We start from the raw sequence: 23,205 nt of genomic DNA, 5'->3' as shown, positions 1-23,205 counted from the left end.
GACCGGCACAAACAGAGAGAGAGAGAGAGAGAGAGAGAGAGAGAGGAGAGAGCGCCTACCTCTGAAGCCAAACCCGATCAACCCCACGGCCTCCTGCTCCTACCCGACCTCCCTTTACCTTGCCCGATCCAATCCAGCAGCTGCCCCCTTTGCCTTAGTCAATCTTTAGGTATAAATATTTTTTTTCAAGATCGTTAGGTTTTACTTGAGATCTTCAAGTGTTTCCTAATTTCTGGGCTGAAATAGAAGTCTTCCTCACTGAATTTTGCTGTGTTCTGTATTCGATCGTGTTGTTTTTTTGCTAATTGGATGTCAGAATTTGCGTCAAACTTGCGGCTCTTGCTATTAGAGCCTATATCTAAGTTCTCAGTGCAGGAAGAAAGGTGTAAGTGTTGGAAGGGGAGATCGGTCAACTGAAAACTGAAATTTATATCTCCACACTCAACTTTCAGATGTCAAAAGTAAAATTTCAGCCATCCACGAGAAGATGGATGGGAATTTTTCCAACCTGGGGAGATGTTGAAGAAGTTATTCGAAGGCCAATCTAAAACATCGTCGTCAAAAGCGAGGGCAGCCTCCAGCAATGCAGTAAGCAGGGAAAACTCTAATCTAATAAAGAAAAGGGAATATCAGGAGATGGAAAACAAAAGGGAAAAGAGAGAATGCCTCTCATGGAGCCTGTTCCAATGGGGGAGTTAGGTAGGGGGTATGTGGAGAAGCATGAGGAGGTGGAGCATTAACAAAGGGGTGCTGAGTTGGAGAGGATAGGGGCAGAATTTGAAAGGGAAAGGAGTAATTATGACCGAAGAGGGGCTGGAATTGAAAGGAGAGGAATTTATTATGATCCAAGGGGTGCTGAATTTAAATGAAGTTTGGGAATTTGATGAAAGGTTTGGGTATAAGTGTAAAAGAGATGATTGAGACACTTGGGAGGAACCACCACCTGGGGAATGGGAAATTACGGAGGAAACAGAGGGAACGGAGGCGGTCTGAGGGTGAAGAAACTGAAGATGTCAATCTTTGAGGTGGAGGATGTGCCCGGGTGGATCTACAAGGTGGAAAGATATTTCGCAGTCAATGGGATGATGGAGGAGAGACTGACAGCAGTGGGCCTATGTTTGTAAGGGAAGGCTTTTTCTTGGTACCAGTGGAGGGACATGCTATGATCCATATGAAGTTGGAGAGAGTTCAAGGATTATTTAGTAGAACATTTCCAAACTGACAGATAAGGAGACTTCTACAAGTAGTTCTTCGACTTGACACTAGATGGTTCAGTGATGGTGTACCGGGAGAGATTCAAGTACCATGCTAGCCGATTGGACTGCCTTCCTTAAACAGTGCTAAAAAGAGATTTCATGAAGGGACTGACACCAAAGATATGGACAACGGTTAGAGTAATGAGGCCTCGAGATTTGGGAGAGGCTATGGAGCTAGCTCAATTGGTGGAGGATCAGATGCACCTGGAGAGAGAGACGGGTGCCAACAACTCAGGAGGTCCAAATAGGAGGACCACTACCTTTCTGGCACCCAAGGAGCCGACACCGAGTACTTTTCAGGAGACTTCGAAGGAGAAGACTGTAGGAGTAAGACATGGGGATAACTTCAAGAAGCTTACAGAAAATGAATTACAGGAAAAGAGCGAAGGGGCTCTATTTCAGATGTGACGAGAGGTATACGCCGGGGGACAAGTCTAAGGATCGAACTCTTCAGGTTCTTACCATTTGTGACGAAGAGGGAATGGAGGGTGGTGTCGTCTTTCTATTTTGCGGACAAGGTGAGTCTTTAGGAGGGGAGTATTGTTAGACCAGTCCATTGGACCGGTCCAGTCGGTCCACACGAGACCGGCTCGGGCGGAACAGAGGCGGAATTTTCTGCTTCTCCTATACGCCGATCAAACCGCAGGAGGCACCTAGCATTTTAGGAAGGTTTTTTGAGGGAGTTAGGAGGGAAATTTGAATATATGGACTGTTTAGAGATTTCCTTTTCGATTGTATGCATTAAATAATTTGATTTCCTAGGGTTACGACATCTTGAATTTGACTGAAATTTGAAATCTCTAAGGTTTTTGGGTTCTAGCGGCGTTTAGAGATTTGGGAGAGATAGATCCTCCTCTTGAATAGAGGATTAATTGTATCTAGTTATTTTCTTTTCGTTAGTTTGATTATTATAATAAAAAAACTATTGTTTTTCCGATTTTTCCTTTGGATTGGTTGATCGTTCTCGCAGTTTTTTGTCAAGATCGTTAAGTTTTACTTGAGGTCTTCAAGTGTTTCCTAACATATACTTCTACAAGTTTAGTAGCAATGAAAGCATAATGCCATACATGAGAGCATCGTATTAAAACATGTATCTTCAAAGATGACCTATATCATAAATCATATATCATTTCTAAATTAATGAAGCATATTTAACTTTTTTACATAATTCAGGCAATAAAAGTTGAGTAGATTCATCACTATAATCTCATCAATAAGGCTCGCAAAATTAGTATCTTCTTTCCCTTAATCAAGTGTTTATGCAACTTGGATACACTCCCCAGAGACTTGAATTAATCATGTCAACTTAAAAACATGAGACTGCAAGGAATTTTCTCCCTCATCCAGAGACTTCAAGGGTCATAGATAAAGAAAACTTCAACACCAACTGAGTCTGGATTAATATTGCCACCACTAGCTGGTTGACAAGGAACATCAGAATGATACTCTTAAGTAATATAGTATAGTCATAATCTCAAGAGGGGGAAGTAGGCATAGGGCTAGTCCCGAGCGGAGATGGACCCATAGCTGACGAGTCGTCTGGTCAGCCTAAAAACTATTGTAGGAGGCTTGAGGATGCGTTGTCACGAAAGGTGACTAGAGGTGTTGATAGGGATGATGGGTATCTGAGCCAGAGGATGATAGTGGTGGCTACGTGGAGTGTAGGGTCTCTAAGGTGGGTGATTTTCTGTGGCTAAGTTTGACGAGCTCGAAGGCAATGACCTAATTGAGATGAGAGGCAATCTATGAAGAACTTCTTAGTCACTTAGCATAAGTCGAGCTCCTTGGCGGAAGTGGGCAAGTAATGCTTGCCATTCTCCTTAAGCGAGTTCCTCTGTTGGTACCAGGCGAGTTCCTTGAAGGATATGCTCGTAAGAGGGGGGTGCCCGTCACGACCCGATTGCTACCTGTAGCAATACCTGAGAAGGCAATCATGAATGTACAAATACAATATTCTTAGGCATTTGCATAGTGTCAAGCGAGATCTAGCCATCTACCATGCCACTTAGATTCACTGACTATGCCTAGCAAGACATAGCAAGAGAAGCCAAATTTGTTGGGGTTTTGCAGATAAGCTAGCAAGAAAGCCAATATGAAATGCTAGCACAATATTTAGCAAATTCTAAATTACTACCTCAACATGACATGATTTAAACTAAAGGGTGGGTTTAAGAAACATAAATCAACATGATTTTTCAAACCTACTAAAATTAGCCAAAATTTAGATTTTGAAACTAGGACTAAAGACAAATAGGCTGATTCTTCAACCTGTACCCAAAGACAAGTAGCTTGAACTTTTTTGAACATTTAAGGCAAGCATTCTCCCCTTCCTAGCTGTGCTCCCAATGCAACAAAACCTCAACATGTACATAAATTAATTAAAAGATCTCAAATAAGATTCCTGAATCAAACATAAATATCATCATCATTCCTCATTCCTCCACGAAGTTCAAGGCACAATGAATGGGAATACAACCATGGATAGCCTCCAAAATGGATTTCAACATGTAGCCAAATCAAGTACCATTCTCATTCCTTACATGCATTGGTTGTCTCCCTCCAATCTACTCAAATAAACAATGTATTAATGAGTATTTACAATGCTTCTTTCTTTTCTTTGGTCAACTCTCACCGCACATAGTTTAGGTTTTATTCCATGTTTATCTCCTTCGTTGCTCTATAAATTCAAGCATCATGTGACTCTCTCTCTCCCCCTCCATACCTCTCTCTCTTTTAATGAGGATATTAGAGGGGTATATATCATAATCCTCTACTTGACATCATTTCTCTTTCCCCGCACATTTATAACAAGGGCTTGTAACTTCTCATCACAAGCAGCTTTCCACCTTCCAAGATAAACCAACTCTCATATTGTCTAATGAGGAGATCTCTAAGTTAGCTTTGCCTCTTTTTTCTCCCTAGTATGCAATAGGACTTGATTCTCATCATGTTCTTATAAAATTATCTCCAGAATCTGATTACTTAAACTCTTTTCTGAGAACTTACTATGTGGATGGGTTCCTAATGTTTATGCTTAATTGGTTGCCTCATTTGAACTGTTTCGTGGAACCTCATGTTAATGCCCTTTTAATTTTCTTTCCACATATACGAATTCATAATCTCAATTAATCCATTTTCTACTCTTTTAGCTTAGTTTTTTATAAATCACTGCTTGTGGTTGCTCTTACTGTGAGGCTATCCAAGTCATGAGTGGCATGGGTGCTAATTGAATTAGGTGCTCTCCTCTTGAAGAAATTTGGATTGTTCAAACATCTGTTGCTACTGGTAGAATGCTAATCTAGATAGCATTCCTCCGTATTGATTGACTTGCAAAATATTCTATCACAATTTCTCAGAATGCTTCGAGTTACAACAAAAACTTCAGAATCCTAGACATCATGAACGTGAAAGCGGGAATATTAAATAAGATAAAAACCTATCATCAAAGGCATTAGTGGCAGTTCTTCTGATTTGATTTGTACTCAAAACTTTCAATTAACTTTGGATCTCGTCTTGGAATCAATGCCTTCCTAGTTTGCTAGTCCAGTGATTTTAATTGACCTCACACCTATTCACATGCTTAATAATCCATCACCCCCTCCCCGCTGGGTTTAGTTTCTATAGAATCACTTTATACTGCTTATGATATCAGCACTTCTAACATAAAAGAGCCCGTAGATAAAAAGTTTTAAAAACGAAGTAATAAAGTAAATCGCTATTCTCCAAAATATACAAGGCTTCAGGTAGAAATTTTTAGTAATCATTGGGGCTCTCCACTTCTGGCACGCGCTCAAGGAAACATACAAATGTATTGATGAATGTGCAAGCTCACTATATAAACACATTATACATCATGCAATGCATCGCATGAGTGTATCAAGAAAGGTGCTAGTGTGTCATGTAAGTATACTAAGAAATATACAAGTGCACTGCACAAATGCATAGTGAAAAGTGCAAATACATCATGCAAATGCATAAAATATACGCACGATGCATCAAACCATTGAAATCAATTTATTTGCATGTGCTTTGACTAATGCATTGAATCCCTAAATCCTAGGGCTGAGAATGTTTTACGAGTTAACATGGAATAAATTCAAATTTAATTTGCTTCAAAATGCACGTAAATATTTTTAAACTCTATAGTAATGTCAAAAAATTCAAACTTTCTTGTAAAATTTACATGCCAAAGCACACAATATACACCAATATTACACCCACGCTCTCAAGTGGATCGCTCTACTTATAGCATTTCAACTCCAATCCTCCTCGCAAAAACTGAAGTTAACCTTATGAGAGATGTCCAAATAGTAAGCTTGAAATGATGCACCATAAATTTTACTTTCATTAATTAAAGTTCGACTATCAAATCTACAATGATATTATGTTCTACATTTGCATTATGCATTTAATATCTTTTACAAAAGAAATTCATAACAAAATACAAACTTTCGTGCTCACTTGTCGTACAACAACTCACAAAGTTAATACTTAAACCCAATCCTTTGTTATCAAGCGAGCATACTCGACAAGGTTCAAGTAACAAAATAAAATCACTCAAATACAGTAATGATGGCCACTTTAACTATGCTTGTCAACTTGGTGACTACATTATTTTCAAAATGTTTCAAAATTTCAAAGTTAATCATTCAGAGTTTAAATTTCAATAAAATTTAAAATTTTAATATTTATCAAAATATAAAATTATTCAAATGAAATCTACTGCTCTAAACTTTAAACAAATATCAATCCATCCTCCACAAGTGTTTGTCGAGAGTGATAAGTTTATGAATAACCTTAGTTCATGAAAAGCTAACATATAATCTAGTGTAACGATACGATACATTCTTAAATGATATCTTGCGAGTAAAGAAGTGACACGAGTCCTCTAACTGGTGGTTTTATCATCAAATGATACAATAGGTAAACAATTATAATTGTGGATTTTTAATTGGGTGATTTTCCCAAAAATAACACCATTAATTACGGTGATGGATAGAGTTCATAAATTTCCTAATGGCTAAAAGGCATTTGAGTGATGAATAGTAAGATGCTAAGGTCAACTTAAAATTTTCTCCTCGGATAAATATCTATCCCAAGTCGACAAAGTTCCATTGGATGAAACCTTACATGTTAATGGTACAAAATGACGTGAGCCACAACACACGACATGGCGTGACGCATGTGCAACACAATTTGCTTGGCGCAACGTAGTCATTCAAAATAGCGCGCAATATTTGTGCCATACATTATCAATGTAAAATGACACACATAGCGCACATTATTTTGTTAAAAAGTTATAAATTTTAAATTATAAATTATAATTAATTTTTTTGTTTATATATTAATATCATAATTAATTAAACATTAAATTAATAAAATATCAATAAAATTATTTTATTTTAATAGAATTTAGGGCTTACTTTTCTCGTCGGCATCATTGCTGGTACGACTTTGCATGCATTGCGTGAAGTAGAGTTTTGAATGAGTCGCTTTAGAAAGCGTCTTCGCTTCCTTCAATGACAACAAAATGGGGAAGGAATAGGATTTAACTTCTTGTAGGATTTAAAATTGTCATTTTTTATGTTTGGCAGGATTTAGGCTAAAATTATGCTCTTGCTCAAATCTATCTATATAAGTTTATGTAGTGTTTAAAGTGATCATTTTACTATTTGGGAGGATATTATGTTTAAATCTTGCTCAAATCAACATATTATTTGATGTTTAATGGTATTTATATTAATATAATGTTTGTTTAACATTATTTTATATTGTGTATCATGCTTAAAATGGAGCACGTCGCACCACGCATTTTGTATCATGGCTCCAAAGAATTTTGCAACATGGTGCGCCATTCTTCATTGACAAGTATGGATGGAGCAACTCGTGAATTCCAATAAGGATGTTTCAACATTTGTTATGTTGGGTTGGTTAAGTCCTCTAACTAAGTAAACTAAGGACCATAACATCTTGGGATAACAAAGCCATGAAATTTTAATCGAGTTCATCATTTATCTGCTTTAAGTTAATGGTGGTAAATTATCAATCCTAAATCAATTTGTTGCTAGTATATGCTAAGCATTTAGTGTCTATCCAACGTCCAATCTTAATTGAAAGTTCTCTCTCGTCAATAGAAGAGCCAGTTAACCATAGGGGTTTGTGCCTATAAGAAACTTAGAACCAAATTATAAAGTCCTTGTAAAATAAGCTCAAAGTTATTGAGCAGTGTCTTATCTGCAATCCAATAAGCCTATTAAAAATAGCCCGAGTGCTTGTACACATTTTTATATTCCACAAACTTTCATTAATTTTAGGATCAAGATAACAACCATCATATGATGAAACCTTATTTTCATACATTCAATTTGAATAATAATTGCCCGAGTGCTTGTACACAACTATCATTCCTCGTAAGATTAATTTATTATTTACTCATTTGCCAATTTCCTACTATAAAACTCCAAAACTTTGCTCACTTTAAGCCTTAGCTCTCTCCCAATCTCTTTTAGAACCTATGAAAAATTTCAACAACTTATACCCTGCTACATACCTTACTTAATCAACCTCGTCCATCACGGTTCCCAACTCCCCTTCAATCCAATAAAAAATTCCTAGCTTTACTAAGTTCTTGATCACCAATCCCTTTTCCCCGATTTACCTTCCGTCTTAGTTTTATTATCCTTTACAACCTCCATATAGCCAGCAACTTAATCCACAACCATGTCGCTTTGCTCTAGCCCATTTGAATACTCTCTTACCAACTCCCCCTCAATCTCCTACAAACAAAATGATTATCAATCCTTCCATGAAATTATAGCCTCTCTTATAGTTTCATCCCATGTTAAGCAAAATCTTTCATCTCCTCCAACTTTGCATATCTAACCCTCAGTAAATCATTTGCTTGTGTTTGTATAAATGGACAAATTTCAAATTAGAGCAACAAAATGGGTGTCAATACGCTTAATAGATAAACTTTCCCTCTATTATTTTGACAGGTTATATCAATACACTTAAATGTTCTAGAATTCTTTGTTTGCACTTACCAACAACTCTGGTGTCATGACCTATGTTACAATAATTTGATAGACGGTGCACTTTGACTACAGCGTTATTTCAGGGATTTGCTGCTCATGTGTTTATTTAATCATGCTAGTGCAGGAGTTCTGAAATCAGCATTCATCCTGGTTATTTATTAGAAAAATGCCACAATTTAAGTATCTTTATACTAATTAAACAACACAAAAAAATTAATGGTGATTTCCAATCCTTGCTTGGTAAATGATTGTTCTTCATTCAAGTCTTTGTTCTGAGAAAGCCTTCGTTCCTTGAAAAACGGCCTCTATTTTGATGGGGAAGGCCTTTGATCCTCAGTTGATGGACATCAAATATCTTTGGAAAAAATAAATAAATAAACTGCATCCGTACCAATTTAATCTCCCACAGCTCCATCTCCAGATATATCTTTCTCATGACTACAAATAACTAAAATCTGATTATTGCCCAAGTCAAAGTTAAGATTGCCACCGCCACCATCAAATACCCCTCAGTCAAATAACTTCATTCTTCACCACAATGAAATTATGATATTAGAAATGGCATCTTCCCCTGACAAAAAAACATCATTATCTTCTAGCGTGACATGAAGACACTAGATTGGTCTCTTCATTAAGGAGAAGGTTTTAAAACTGATCAATTAATTCACCACCACCTACTGCCCACTAGGTCATTGACACCATCTTTTCAACACCATCTAATTTTGTAGCTCTTTCTAGCTAGTCAAAGATGTTTCTCTAAAGTATATTCTGGCATTTTTCAGTCAAAAATGATATTACTGTGTCAAACCTTGCTCCTTCCTCTTACTTGATATCTCATACTCCATGTTTAGTTTCTGCTAAACACACAACAACCCCAGAGAATCTGGCATTTTTTCTGTCAAAAATAATATTTACCACGTCAAACCTTGTTCATTCCTCTTGTCCTCTCATACTCTTTGTTTAGGTTCCGCCAACCTCACAGCAACCCCCACCCCCAACCCAAAAATAAAAAAAAATGAAATGCATTAATTTGTGTTTAGCTTGCTAGTTTTTTGTAGCACTTTCCTTTAGATGCACCACTTAGCCATTTTTGGAATAGTTGATAAAAATAGCTTCAATTCTGTGTCCTTTTTTGCAATTCCATTTTGCTCTTTTCTCAATCTAAAGTGTTGCTTCGTAAGGCCAAGTTATATCTTTACCTTTCCTTTTCTTCCAAACTCGCGATTATTTTGGCTGGTTACATCCATATGCTTGAATATCCGAGAACACTTTGTTTTTCTCTTACCAACAACTCTGGTACATTTACAATGTTATTATCTTTTGACGTTATTCGTTGCATTTAGGCTTTAGCTACATTATACGGGTTTCATTTCTACTGTGTTTATTTTATGATGCTAGTGCAAAAGTTGGTAGATGTCACCGAGTGATATTGCATGGCTACAAACCCAACTTTGCTACATTTGCATTTCTTTGAGATGCAAATCAAAATGATATGTTTATGCTAACAATAAGCATCTCATACTTTATGTAAAGAAAGTTTATTCAAATTTACATGCCCGTTCATCTCATACATCTCATAACCTAGATCTTCATCACAAATTAACTTATTTCAAGCATTATTTTTATTGACTATGCCATAAGTAGTTGAGGTGTCAAAATCATGTTTGAACCCGGAACTTACCAGGGTTCAAATGGGTTGATCATAACCCGACCAGATTATGTAAATGGGTTGAAAGTTCAGACCAGGACCGAACCCGTCGAGTTACCGGGTAGACCCAACCCGACACGGTAACCAGAATTTTACTGGGTTGTGTTACGCTCACCCTCATGGTGCAAGAGACAGGGGAGCAAGGGTGCGGTGCAACGATACGGAGGTCACGTTACCCACGGGCAAGTGGAGCCAGAGCGAGCGTGGGGAGCCACGGAGCCAGGGTACGGTGCGGCCGTGGGGTCAGCGATGCGGGTCTTGCGAGAGCGGCGGAGCGAAGCTAGGCCGAATGGTCCGGTGTGGACCCGAGCTCAGGAGCCGTAAAACCGCGAGATCTTGCGAGCATGGAGGCAGAGCGGGACTGCATAAGTTAAAGTCCGGATCTTCAAGTCATTTTCGAGTTTCAGGATCAACCCGAGCCCTGATTCAATTTTTGAAACAGGTCGATTTGTTGAACCCGAACCCGACCCATATGACAAACGGGTTGACCCTAACCAGGAATTTTCGTATCGGGCTTGGGTCAGGTTTTTGGGTGGTGTAAAATATTGACACCTAATAAGCAGATTATTTTCCACTTTAGCCAATTTTTACTAAACATATAACTCACCTCTTTTTCCCACATAATTTTCTAGAGAAACATGGCAAAGTGCTCCCCACAACCTACTGCTATAGTCATGATAACCGTTTGAAAAGAAAGCCCCAGGATCAACGCTAGTCCACTATTTTAAGCCATTTCCTCTTGATAAAATTTACCACAGTTGAAACAGGAAATGCCACGAAAAGTATACAGCATATGTCATCATAATTGAAACCAGAAGTCACATAAATGATTAACCGAAGCATAATAACCAACTAAAACACATGACCTCGGCTATTCTCTTCACAAACTCTGATTCTTTTCCAATGATGTCATATAGGTCAAGAAACTTTTCAGCTATCTTCTTGATCACCCAGCGCCTAGGAGTCATCAGTATGTATAAAAATCAATCCATTGAAAAAAAACCTAACTAAGAGAAATGGGATCAAATCAATTCTGGAGCTTCAAATAGGAAATTTTCACCTACTTCATGAGTATAAATTTGTTTGATAATGAAATTAAATAATCTCAATGTATAATTTATTTTATGTAAAAGTGGTCGGTTTGAATGCAGAGGAAGCCGCACTCTCCATGCATCTATGGGCTTTACCTGGTTGCAGCTTCAGATAAGCAAATCAAGGATAGGCGAAGCAAAGACCTCTGAAGCTTAAGACCTAAGCACACATGCTAAGTTGTTTGTTAAGGTCTATTTGGTTTGCTAAAAAAGGTATGCAGAGTAAATAAATGCAATGTATATTTTGGAGTTATTTGGATGAGTGAAAAATAAATGTAAGTAATTAATTTTTGTTGCTTGGCTTGAAATAAAAATGAATGCAGTGTCAAACCCATCAATAATAATGACCGGTTGCAGCCGACGGTAGTGGCTAGTGGTGGCAGCGGTGACAAACGGCGGCTATTGTTGCAGGAATGACAAATAAATGACAATGTATTTAGAACTCGGTCAAATCTAATGATTTTAAATACATCAAAATTGAACTAGATGATGAATTCCAAATACTTCTAGGTGCAGTTTGGTTGGAATACAAGTGGTGTAAAGTATTCTAAATATAGGGGTTTTGAAAATTTTAGTGTTTAGTTGGAATACAAAGTGGAGCAAATTAATGTAGTGTAAATAATTTTACTTCATTTTTGAAGTAAGCCAAACTCTTTAATTACACTAACTATAGATATAGGGAGAAAGAGCACGTAAGAATAGTTAATAACTGCACTTTTCCCTTAACATGGGATTTGATCTTTTCAAGCTAAATAAAACAGCAAAAATATTTTGGCTCATCTTACTCTCTTGAGGTGGGTTTAAGCCAGGCTTATGCCCAAACTAAAATTTCTATTTACAAATAATTGAAGGTGTTGACCTTGTTTTTTTGAGAATGGAGCATCACCTGTGGCTCCACGCTTGCTCACTTTTTGGGGAATAAGAAAGAATGAGCATGGATAAGTTTAACTCATCAATAAGCAATGCCAAATTAGGCTCCCTTGAGAGCACCAGTTTCCTGCATAAAATAATCAATGCAATCAAAATGCACAGACCTAATAATAGTAGAATTACAAAAGATTATCTTTCACATTTATGCCAAGCAAAGCATCATGATTCTAGCTGCATATCTTGAACTAGGAAATTCAACAGTTTATGAAAAAAAATGAAGAATCTTAATATTCAAATTTGTCTGAGTTGACACTCTTGAAACCATTGCCCCACTGCAATACATCAAATTTCAATAAAGAACGTAGGAAATTATGAACGCTATGTGCAAATAGAATGAAAATGCAACCAACAATATGTTAAAATTATGATATCCTGCATGATTATGCTTGAAATAATTTGCATACATCGATAGTTCAGGCGCAGCACAAAGAATTAGTCTGGAATCAAATATTTGTGATAGCTTATAAAAGATTTGCTCCAAAATAAAACCATTTTCAGCTTTAAGATACCAAAGCCAAATGGAAAGTGTTGGTAAAAATATAAAAGAAAAATATTATATTTTTTTTAGTCTAATAGGTAAAAAGATATAATACTTATAGCATAAGTTGCGAGCCTAGAATGAAAAGAAAGCTAGAGAAATTAAATAACACCATAATAAGCCCAATAAGATGTTGAAATCCGTTAACACACCATATCCAATCCAATCGGGATGAAAGAAACGAAGGATAGATGCAATTTTCGAAATGCCCTCTATCATACCAAAAAAAAACACACAAATGTCAACTGTTTCCCAAAATGTACTATGCTAATAAGTTTGAAGCATCAAAATTACTTACAAAGGGTACCTGCAATCAATTAGATAAAGCAAAATGAAAATGGTAAATGATAGATGTAACATCATGTAACTCTTGTTCGAAACATCTCAGTCATATAAAAAGGACTCAAATGTTGTTGGTTTCACAAATCGGACAACTCCAATGCATCTGAAATGTCTAAATTGGCTAGTTCACTATATCAAAAAATTTACCAATGCAAGCAACAAGATATTCCAGATGTGTCAATGGAAAACAATATGCAAGTAATAGTCAACATACATAAAAAAATCTTAATTATCACACATACATATATATATATATATATATAAGGTTAAAAATTCAAAATCTCCACAGCCCCATACTCATAATCATGCGGTAAATCGCATTTCACGTCCTCAGGCATTTAATATTGCGACATGAACTCCCATCCTCACCTAAAAAAGGGTCCAAGTCTATAAAAAAAATCTCCTCACGTGCTTCACCTTCTACTCTTGCACAAATTCTCAAAAGCCTTGCTACAAAAAAATGAGTAAGTCATAAAGGAGCACACTAGGAGGCAATAATAAGACAAATGGCACGCGAAGCAGAGAACTGGGTGGGAGCTTGCTGACAAAGACATCAATAAGACTATTCACACCTATCCTCTCTATTGTCACCATATCTCTAGCTCCTACCTAGTTCTTGAAATCCTGAAAGGTCAAGTAGCGAGTCGCAACGGGAGCTCACTTGCAAAGGCACCATAGGACTAAAAAAGACTTCGCTAATAGAGAAGCACAAATCGAGAAGGGAGCTTGCCAACACTCCCCTCTCTCTCATATTTCCCTTTCACAACCAAACCATCGGACCGCAAATTGTCTCAGTATTACCCTCAACATTGCAACCAAAAAAAAAACCATTGCAATGCATGATCTCCCTCTTCATGCCTCAATAAAAAGTCATTAGCGAACGTCCCTTAAATCTTGTAACAACACTGATGACTACTAGACATCAACAACCCCTCTAACATTCACCATCATTCATCTCCGAATAAATCATTTGCATCTTATCTCCCTAATAACAATTTCCCACAAAACACTTCGACCACAACCCTCTGTCTCTCCCCTTCTTCCATATCTCTCTACTTCTCTCTTTATATTTCAATACATAAAAAATTTAAAAAGAGGAATTAAAAAAACCTTAAGCAAGCAAAAATAAGTACATGTATGGGTCCTAGAAATGGTGGGAAAATTGTGCAAAAGTACAAAAATCTATACATGCCTTTCTTGGTATGGTAGAGATAAAAACCCCATCATTGTGTTTTACACAACCCATATACGTCTTTCTTGACATGATGGGAAAACCTAGCACTCCCCCAAATACCCCCTATGTGGAGAAAATGTCAGAAAGTTATTGAAATCTACACTAATAATGACTCAAACAAAATAATAACAAGGCCTTCGGAAGGCTACTGAAATCTAGCCTAATAATGACTCAAATAGAATAATTACAAGATGCATTCTTAATTTCAAGCATAATAAAAAAAAATCAAATGATGAATGAAAATTGCCATGAAAGATTAAAAAATTTGCCAAAATAAGAAAATTGGATGCCTAAAACACAATGCATGTCTCATCAAATAACTTGCAAGAACTAGAGCTAAATAAAAATTTGAACACAGAAATAAATAGTATTACTGGACAGATTATCAAAGAGCATGATCAAAACCTTTCAATAAGCACTTAGGCTGCATCACATTTTACATTGAAAGAACTAAAAATAACCTTCATAGAACAAGCACAAGAACATATAGGCAACTTGATAGCTCATTCACAAGTAGGAACATAATTTCTCTACTATATTTTCTAGAACTCTACTTGAGCAAATGAGGACTAAATGCAGAACAAAATGCATTATTCTAAATGCATAACAAAAACTTAAATTGTAACATCACAACCAAATTTGCAACACATATATGTCTGCAAATAGAATGCAATTGTTAAAATCTTCAAATGAAAATTTTGCATTCATCTTAATGAAAATCATTCTTGCAAACATTTAAACCTAAAAAAATTCAAGTCTTCTATGAATATAATGAGATAATTTTTAATATAAATGCAATGTCACGAACAATGTGCAAGGTTATCAAAGGCAAATATATCCACATGCATTCCAACAAACATGCTAAATATTTGCAATTAAAGTCAGAGAATAACTCAAATTCACCCCGCTTCGATAAGCATAAAACTGATTTGAAACCTTGCAAACTAACTGATATAAAATGGAGGGGGCGGGGGAAGATAATAAGATTAAAAAATTGAAATTAAATTTCAAATTTCCTCTAATCAAGGGACTAAAATTTTGAAATTCAAATAAGATGGAGGGATTATTCCCCTAATTGAATTCCTTAAGAAGGAAGAAAATAATTAAAATAGGAGAGAGAGAGAGAGAGGGGTCAGCCTAATGAGGCAAAGAAAAGGTGTCCATATACAATGTATGTGAAGAGTTAAATCTGAAATAATTTCAGATTTAATATGATTGAAGGATTTCTTAAAATAGATGTAGATATTTTGAGAAAATTTAAAATTCAAATTCATTTGAATTTGACTTCGGAAACTTTCTAAATAAGATAGGAGCTAATTTAGGAAAGTAATGATGGTGAAATGAAATTGGAATCAAGGGAACTTGAGGAGGGTATAGCCGGCGGGTAGGGTGGGGGAAAACTCTTGGCCAGTGGGTTGTAGTGGAGTGATTGGAATTTGGAAAAGAGAGGGAAGGGGTTACTTAATTAATCCCTTAAATGGAGTTCCATTTTTTGGGAAGGAATTAATTAAAATAGGAGAGAGATTGAGGGCCTTAATGGAGAAGCATTAATTAAGTAGAGAGAGGAGATAAGAGAGAGGGGGCGGCGGGTAGAGAGAGGAGAGGATTTAGGGATCAATTAAAGTGGGCCTTGATTGGAATCCGAAATTGAAGAAAATCAATTGAAATCAAATCCAATCAGAAATTTAATTGGACCTAATTTAAACAACTTTCCTAAAATAAGAATCCTAATTTAGTAAACAAATTCAAATTCAAATTAATTTGAATTTTGAATTTGAATTCGTTGCCAAATTAAGATGTATAAAATAGGAAGGCTTTGAATGCAAGTTGAAATTGTGGGAGCCAATGGGGAAAAGAAGGTGGCCGGCGACTATGGAGGTATTAGGGTTAGGGTTTGTGAGGGTGTTGGCGGTTTGGAGGTGGGGCGAAGATAGCCGGTTAGGCTTAGGACGGGGCTGAGGAATTTCGATGGGGAAGAAGAGATGGTTGTGGGAAGAGGCCAGCAGGTTCGGGCGGAGGGGATGAAGCCGGCGGGATTGGAAAGATGATGGAAATGGTGATTAAAAAAATGAGAAGAAAAAAAAAATCATGAGCCCGAACGCTTCCTACAGCTGACGGGTGTTGTGTTACCCTTCATCAAGGGACTTCAAGCCACGAACCTGGACTCATCCTACGGCTGGTGGAAACTACGATTTCCTTTCATAGGAATCTCACCAAAGTCCTCCCAATGAACAAAAATGAAGACCAATTTTTTTATTAAAACTTCATCATATCATTACACTATATATAAGCCTCAGAAAGAAAAGAAACTAAAATAAGACGATTATGCCCCTAGGGCTTACATAAGACTAGACCCTTAAGGGTAAAAAATGAAAAATGCATAATTAAAATAAAAATTACAAATAAAATTTTAAGATAACGTAGGACGATCCCGGCCGTAGATCTTCAACTCCTCGAATAGGCATGGACGGTTGGATGTCTGCATCACTAACTTTTCAAAATCAAAATCATCAACGCATACACATGCTCTTGAGCAATTCAACCTACCTATATGATAGAATCCTAAGTCCCACTTCTCAAGTTTGATTCTCCACATCCCAAAGATTGGAATTAGACAAGACTACAACCCAATTACATGATAAGCACAAAATGACAAGAAATTGTCTTATGTTTGCATGAGGCCTTAAAGCCTTTAACAGGAAAAAAATCACTTTTCCCAAAAAAGATGCAAACCCTCAATGTTACACTTACAATTGTGAGTTTTAATTTATTGGCTCGATCATCTACATACAGGAAGTAGAGTCTATAATGCCTATAATTCCACAAATATCCCAATGAACTTAAACAATATACAAACCACAAAACCGATCGTCTACAAGCAAGTTTTAGAGTCAACAAGGTCTGAAATGATAATGTTCAATCAAATAGCTTAGTTATTGTACATCATAACCAGAGGAATTCAATCTCAAAATAAAGCTCAAAAGGCGTAACTATAAATGACACAAATAGTCCTCCATCGTTGATCGTGGTGACAAAAAATCTCAACTAAAAGGGGTCCATTCTCAAAACCAACCTCGCAAGTCACAAATACACCTATTTCAGGCAACCTCCCTGATGATGGTCGGGTTTGATAGAAAATCTCAACCGAAGGAAACTGATGCGGACATCGGCACGAAGATTTGACGCATCTATCACAGGAGGCGTCGTAAATCGACGGCTCTAATTTAAATTGTCATTTAAATTTTATTTTCTAAATTATAGCTCTTATTTTCGGTTATTTCTTGTTTTACCCCTATGTTAGTTTATGTGAGTGTTGTGGCCCAAGGGGCAATTTTGTAATGTTTAATTTTTCTCATGTTGTGGCCTATATATAGGGCCTCAAGCTATTGTAAGAGGATAGTTAATTGTTATGAAAATTTTGTGTTCCAAACTTGTGTTCTTTGTTCTTGAGAGAGGACGAGAGTGAGATTCCTATGTGAAGGAATCGAAGTTTTCACCAGTCGCAGGATTGATCCGGGCTCGTGAATTGAAGTCCCTTGGAGAAGGGAAAAGCATCACCCGTCAGCCTTCGGAAGAGTCCAAGGCTCGCGGTTCTTGTCTTCTATCTTTCGTTTTATCTTTGTTTTGTTTTGTTTCTTTTACTGCTCTCCGTAGTCGTTTTCATCTTTTCATCTTTCCTCCTCCCCGCTCAACCCCTTGGCCAAACCTCCATACCAAGCTCCACAAATTTTCCCCATAGCCGCCGGCCACCTTCACCCTATCCCACCCTCTTAGCCGCCGACCACCTTCCCCCATTAGCTCCTCCACTGCCGACCACTCTTGTTTGTCTCCATGAATGAGGAGTCAATGTAACCTTAATGCTTGCCTAAAGAGTTCAAATAATTTAGGAAATTATTTTCATCCTTTGAAATTCAGAAATAGTTTCCTAAATTAGAAAGCTATTTTAGGAAAGTATTGAGTCTCATTCATGATGTAATTCAAACTTAATTTGGGTGATTTAATTTTGGGCGGTTTTCAAATTTTCAAATTCCACTAATTTGAATTTTGAATTCTTTCATAATTTATCATTCTATTTTGGAAAGTTATTAAATGAATTTTATTTGAATTTTAAATTCAAATAGGGTTTAATTATTTCTTTCCTAAACTCCACACCCCAATTAAGTAATCACAATTAAAGCATTAAAACTCCCTTTCCATCCTTGCATGGCCGCCCCCCCTCTCTCCAATCCAATCAATCCAAATTAATTCCCCAATTAAGCATTAATGGCCTCTTAATTTGAAATCTATTTTCAAATTAAGCCCACCAATTTCCTTGGCATTAATTCTTATTTCCTCCATCACTCTCCTAGCCGAAACTTTCAAGGCCCCACATCTTTAATTACTTCCAAAGTTAACCCCCCTCTTGATGAAGTAATTTAATTGCTCCCCTCTCTACACCACCCGCCCCCTCCTCTCCCTCTCATATCTTCTTTCCTATTCTATTACATAAATTGATTTGGAATTTCTCCCAACATTCCCGTCAAATTCCTTACAAATTTTCTCAAAAACTATTTACATTACTTTGTTCCTCTTTGGGAAAAGGTTGGGAATTCAATCTGCTGTCGGCCAAATTTTCCAAAGCCCCTCTCATTAATCCCCTTCCACTAAATCCTCTCCAATTCCCTCTCTCCCACGTCAATATCTTGCTGGGATGAAGACGCCCCTTCTCCTCTCTCACTCCCAATTCTCCTCTCCACCTCCAATTCTCTCAGATTTTATGAGAAAAATCTGAATTGTTTCAGATTTCCTGATAGGAATATTTTCTTAAATTCTTTCCTAATCAACAGGCTTTGATTGGAGGAATTAAGTTCAGATTTTCCCTCCCAAATTCAAAAGAAAATCCTCACAATCCCAAACTTAATTCATCAAAATCTGAACTATTTCTCTTTCCTTCCCATAGAAATAGTTCAGATTTTTCGTTCTACATCAGAAACTTTAGTTCAAAATGCCCCCAATCCCAATGAAAAACATTTTGAGCTTAAATCCTAATAAAACTACATAAATTCAAAAAAAATCAAAAAATTAAAAAATGTTCAAGCAAATTTGGTAGCCTAAAGCTTAAAGTAACAACCCATGCATCCTTTGCAATTATTTATCTAAGGTGACAAATTTAAGATAACCTCAGCTCGTGATAAAGCAATACCATATCAGGCATACCTCTATGGTTACTCCCAAAGGCTTCATGCTGGTAAGGACATAGGGTGATTTTGCTACTAAATGATATTGTAAAGGTATGGTTATGAATGAGGCCTTTAGACAACATGATACACCACTAAATTATGGTAACTGCCAAAGCTCGCAACTTTCCCAATTGCCTAAATCCCATTAGTGGTAAATCATAGTTTCCATCTGGTATACCATAAAACTTTATGTTAGATAAGGTTGACTTCAAATTATTCTCTTAGACAAACATTCATAACAAATCTACAAGCTTTGGATTGTGTATATTTATAAAGCTTAAATTTTAAATTATATTTAATTTCACTTAATTTAGATCTTAGGGCACAAATTCTAAATGATTCATTGCATTGGATTGTGTATATGCACATTATAAAAGCTCCGGTGGAAATTATTTTCCTTAGACAATTAAAGTCAACTATCAGGCACCATTCTTTCTGAATTTTGAAAACTTAACCTGGAAGGAAACTTATCAGTGTCTATTTATCAAGAGGACATTTCTGTACCAAGTAGCTACTATAGCTCCACACACTGCTGCGGGAAAAGTAGAGTTTCATTTGGCATAGAAAAGCCCAATGTAAATCATATCACGCGCCCAACCTTGATGAGCTCCATTCTCCTAATTTGATAATGCAGTCTTAGAGGGAATCCCCTTTAAACCACTAGTGAATGATTCAATGTCGAATACATTCTCTTTGGAGCCTGCCCAAGCATCTGAGCTTCCACAAAAATCCATTTCTCAACAATTAAGTTGTACCTGACAATAACATATCCATGAGCCCGCCATGGTTATTTAAGATCAAATGTTAGAACTACTTAAGCCAGCTAGTGCATGCCCCAAGCAACCCAGCCTTGTCCGGGAAAAAAAAAAAGATGTTTTGCCTCTTCTTAGGGAGAAGTTATTCGGTGCAGAGTCCGAACGTAGCTGTGCGTTCGGACGCAAATAAAATCGTTACACCTTCATTGCCTACGTGGAAATTGCCAACAATGATTGCCCGACCCGATTTTAACCTGTCTTGTCAACCCGAAACTCGCCCCGCTTAGAGAAAGGTAAAAAGGAAAAATGGAGGTCAAATTTTTACTTTTTAAGCGCCTAATCGATTTTCAACATCTAGCATTCGCTGTGCTCCAAAGCTCATGCATTCGCTTCTCCTTGCAACTTCCGATATTTTATAAGTTTCTGAACAAATGGTGTCACCTGTAAAAAAAAAGGTTAGTTACTTGTAGAGTTAACAATGATTGAACTCAATAATAACTGCGTATTTTTTGCTCATGTACTGCATTTTAATTGTGTACATTAAAATTTTGTGTTTTCATTGCTTACTTACTATCGAAATATGTTAGTAATAAACAACTAAACAAACTAAACCCTAAAAAACCTAAACATTAAAAACTATAAAAGTTTAATAATTTCTAACACAATTGTGATTCCTACGTAATTAATGTGTAAACACTTGTATGTTATGTATAAATTCGGCATAATTTTTACGTATTTGTTGTGTATCTTTTATTTTTTTTTTCTTACTTTATTTGTTTATTTCTTAATTTATTCAGATCTATGTTCGACCTATTACTTATCGATATTATGTTTCGACTTTCCGATCAATCTGCAATAATTTTGATCAGCTAATTTCTCATGATGTTTAAGACAACTTGAAGAAATTAAATACCTAGTAATTTTGGCAATTTCCTGGATTCAAATAAAACGTCTCATTTATTTTCGAGTTGCTCACAATATGAAATATTTCAAGGCAATGTTTTATTATAAAGAGTCATGTTATACCTTTCACTCCCGATGAAGTTCCCTTTTACTAGTTTTCCAAACAGAGATGAAGATATCTCATGATTTTCCTTGATACCTACAGAAGTCACATCAACATATATAAAGTTTGACATGCAGAGTTGAACAAACATAGCCCACAGAGACTGTGCTAAAAATATTTATTATATATTTATGTTTAAATTTATTTTTTCACCTTAATAATTTTAAGACCCCGAAGTTGCTCCATACAATATCAAATAATGTAGATAAATTTTTATCAATTAACTTGCGGGGTCGATTAAAAAATGTTTAATTCAAGAGTTTAATAAGATCTCCATCAAAATTTCAAATAACAAGCCAACAAGTTACATTAATAGTTTTATGGCTCTGTTAATTGTGAGTGCTAAAATTATTTTTTTAATTTAATTTTACTAATTCATTTGTTAAAATTAACTTTGATCTTATACAGATTTGGTTCCTGTAGCACACTTGAATTCATGCTCCTAAGTATCATTATCAAAACTATGTTTCCTTCGATGGGCTGATAGCATTATATATACTACCGACAAGATCACTAATTTATTTCTAAACATAAAAAAGACATGTATGTTATGCAGTAAATTTTAATTAATACATCAAAGAAAAATAAGGATTTGTTAACAAATAATTTTTTTACAAATTTTTTTGTCGTTCAGGAGTTGCCCAGGAGGAAGCTAATCAACTGAGCAACCCGAAATATCCATCACACAATGGGGAATTCAGTTCTTGCTACAGGGTAGGTTGTTTCATGATGCAAGGAGGGCTGCGTGATGGATATTTCTAGATGCCCAACAAATTATCTTCATCTTGGGTAACTCCTTAGAGGATAAAAAATCTCTAAAAATTTATTTGTTAGTAAATTCTTATTTTTTTAAAAGTATTAATTAAAATTTGTTGCATGACATACATATCTTTCCTTTATGTTAACAAATAAATTAGCAATCAAGTCGATAATATATACAATACATCGGTCTATCGAAGGAAACTGAACTATTGATCATGATACTTTGAAGCATGAATTGAAGTGTGCTCCAAAAATCAAATCTGCATAAGAACAAGTTAATTTTAATAATTGAATTAGTAAAATTAAATAAAAAAGAATGATTTTAACACTATTAATTAACAAAGTCATAAAATCAATGATATAACATGCTGACTTCTTATTTGAAATCTTGATGGAGATTTTTTAAAAATTTTGAACTAAATATTACCTAATCGACAACACCAATAAATTGATAGAAACTCATCTGCATTATTTGATATTATAAGGAGTAACTTAGGGTTTTTAAAGTTATTAAGTTGAAAAATAAATTTGAATATAAATATATATTAAATATTTTTAACTTACTCTCTGGGAGCTATGTTTATTCAACTCTAGCATGTCGGACTTCATATCTGTTGATGTGACTTCTGTAGATGATAACGAAAGTCAGGAGATCTCTTCACTTCTGTTTGGAAGGCCAATAAGAAAGCTCACTTCATCAGCAATGAAAGATATAGCATGATTCTTTATAATAAAATATTGCCTTGAAATATTTCACATTGTAAGCAACTCGAAAATAAGTGGGACATTTTGCTCAAATTTAAGAAATTGTAAAAATTAGTATAGATTTAATTTCTTTAAGTTGTCCTCAACATCAGGAGAAACTAGCTGAGCAAAATTATTGCAGGTTGATCGGAAGATCAAAACATAGCATCGATAGGTAATAGGTCGAACATAGACCTGAATAAATTAAGAAATAAACAAATAAAATAAATAAAAAATAGAAGATACGCAACAAATACGTAAAAATTACGCCGAATTTATGCATAATATACGAAAGTGTTCACATGTAAATTACGCAACAATCACTATCAAGTTAAAAATCACTAAATTTTTATAGCTTTTAATGTTTAGATTTTTAAGGATTTAATTTGTTTATTTGTTTATTATTAATATACAAAAAAGGTAAGCAAGCAATAAAAACATAAATTTTTCATGTACTCAATAAAAATGCAATAAATGAGCAAAAAATATGCATTCATTAAGGAGTTCAATCGGTGTTAACTCCACA

General features: G+C 35.7%; 1 protein-coding gene across 5 annotated transcripts in view; it reads right to left on the bottom strand.

Moving 5' to 3' along the window:
* Window positions 1-23,205, bottom strand: part of LOC110106387 (protein prenyltransferase alpha subunit repeat-containing protein 1) — a 50,836-nt gene that overhangs the window by 7,659 nt on the left and 19,972 nt on the right. For 4 of the 5 annotated variants that reach the window (XR_003703091.1, XM_020836277.2, XM_028700888.1 and 1 more), the window contains 2 exons: window positions 11,976-12,086; window positions 10,865-10,955 (listed from right to left, as the gene is read on the bottom strand). Coding sequence is in view for 4 of the 5 variants with exons in the window: in XM_020836277.2 (XP_020691936.2) it covers window positions 10,865-10,955; window positions 11,976-12,086 (202 nt within the window). In the remaining variant the exon portion in view is untranslated. Of the gene's footprint in view, window positions 1-10,864; window positions 10,956-11,975; window positions 12,087-21,133; window positions 23,179-23,205 lie in introns of those variants that run through there. The other variant, XM_028700887.1, reaches the window with a different exon arrangement.

The sequence above is a fragment of the Dendrobium catenatum genome, unplaced genomic scaffold (assembly GCF_001605985.2).
Source record: "Dendrobium catenatum unplaced genomic scaffold, ASM160598v2 fragScaff_scaffold_1608, whole genome shotgun sequence".
Classification (NCBI taxonomy): domain Eukaryota; kingdom Viridiplantae; phylum Streptophyta; class Magnoliopsida; order Asparagales; family Orchidaceae; genus Dendrobium; species Dendrobium catenatum.
The sequence above is the reverse complement of the archived record's forward strand: the minus strand, read 5'-3'. Positions and strand labels throughout refer to the sequence as shown.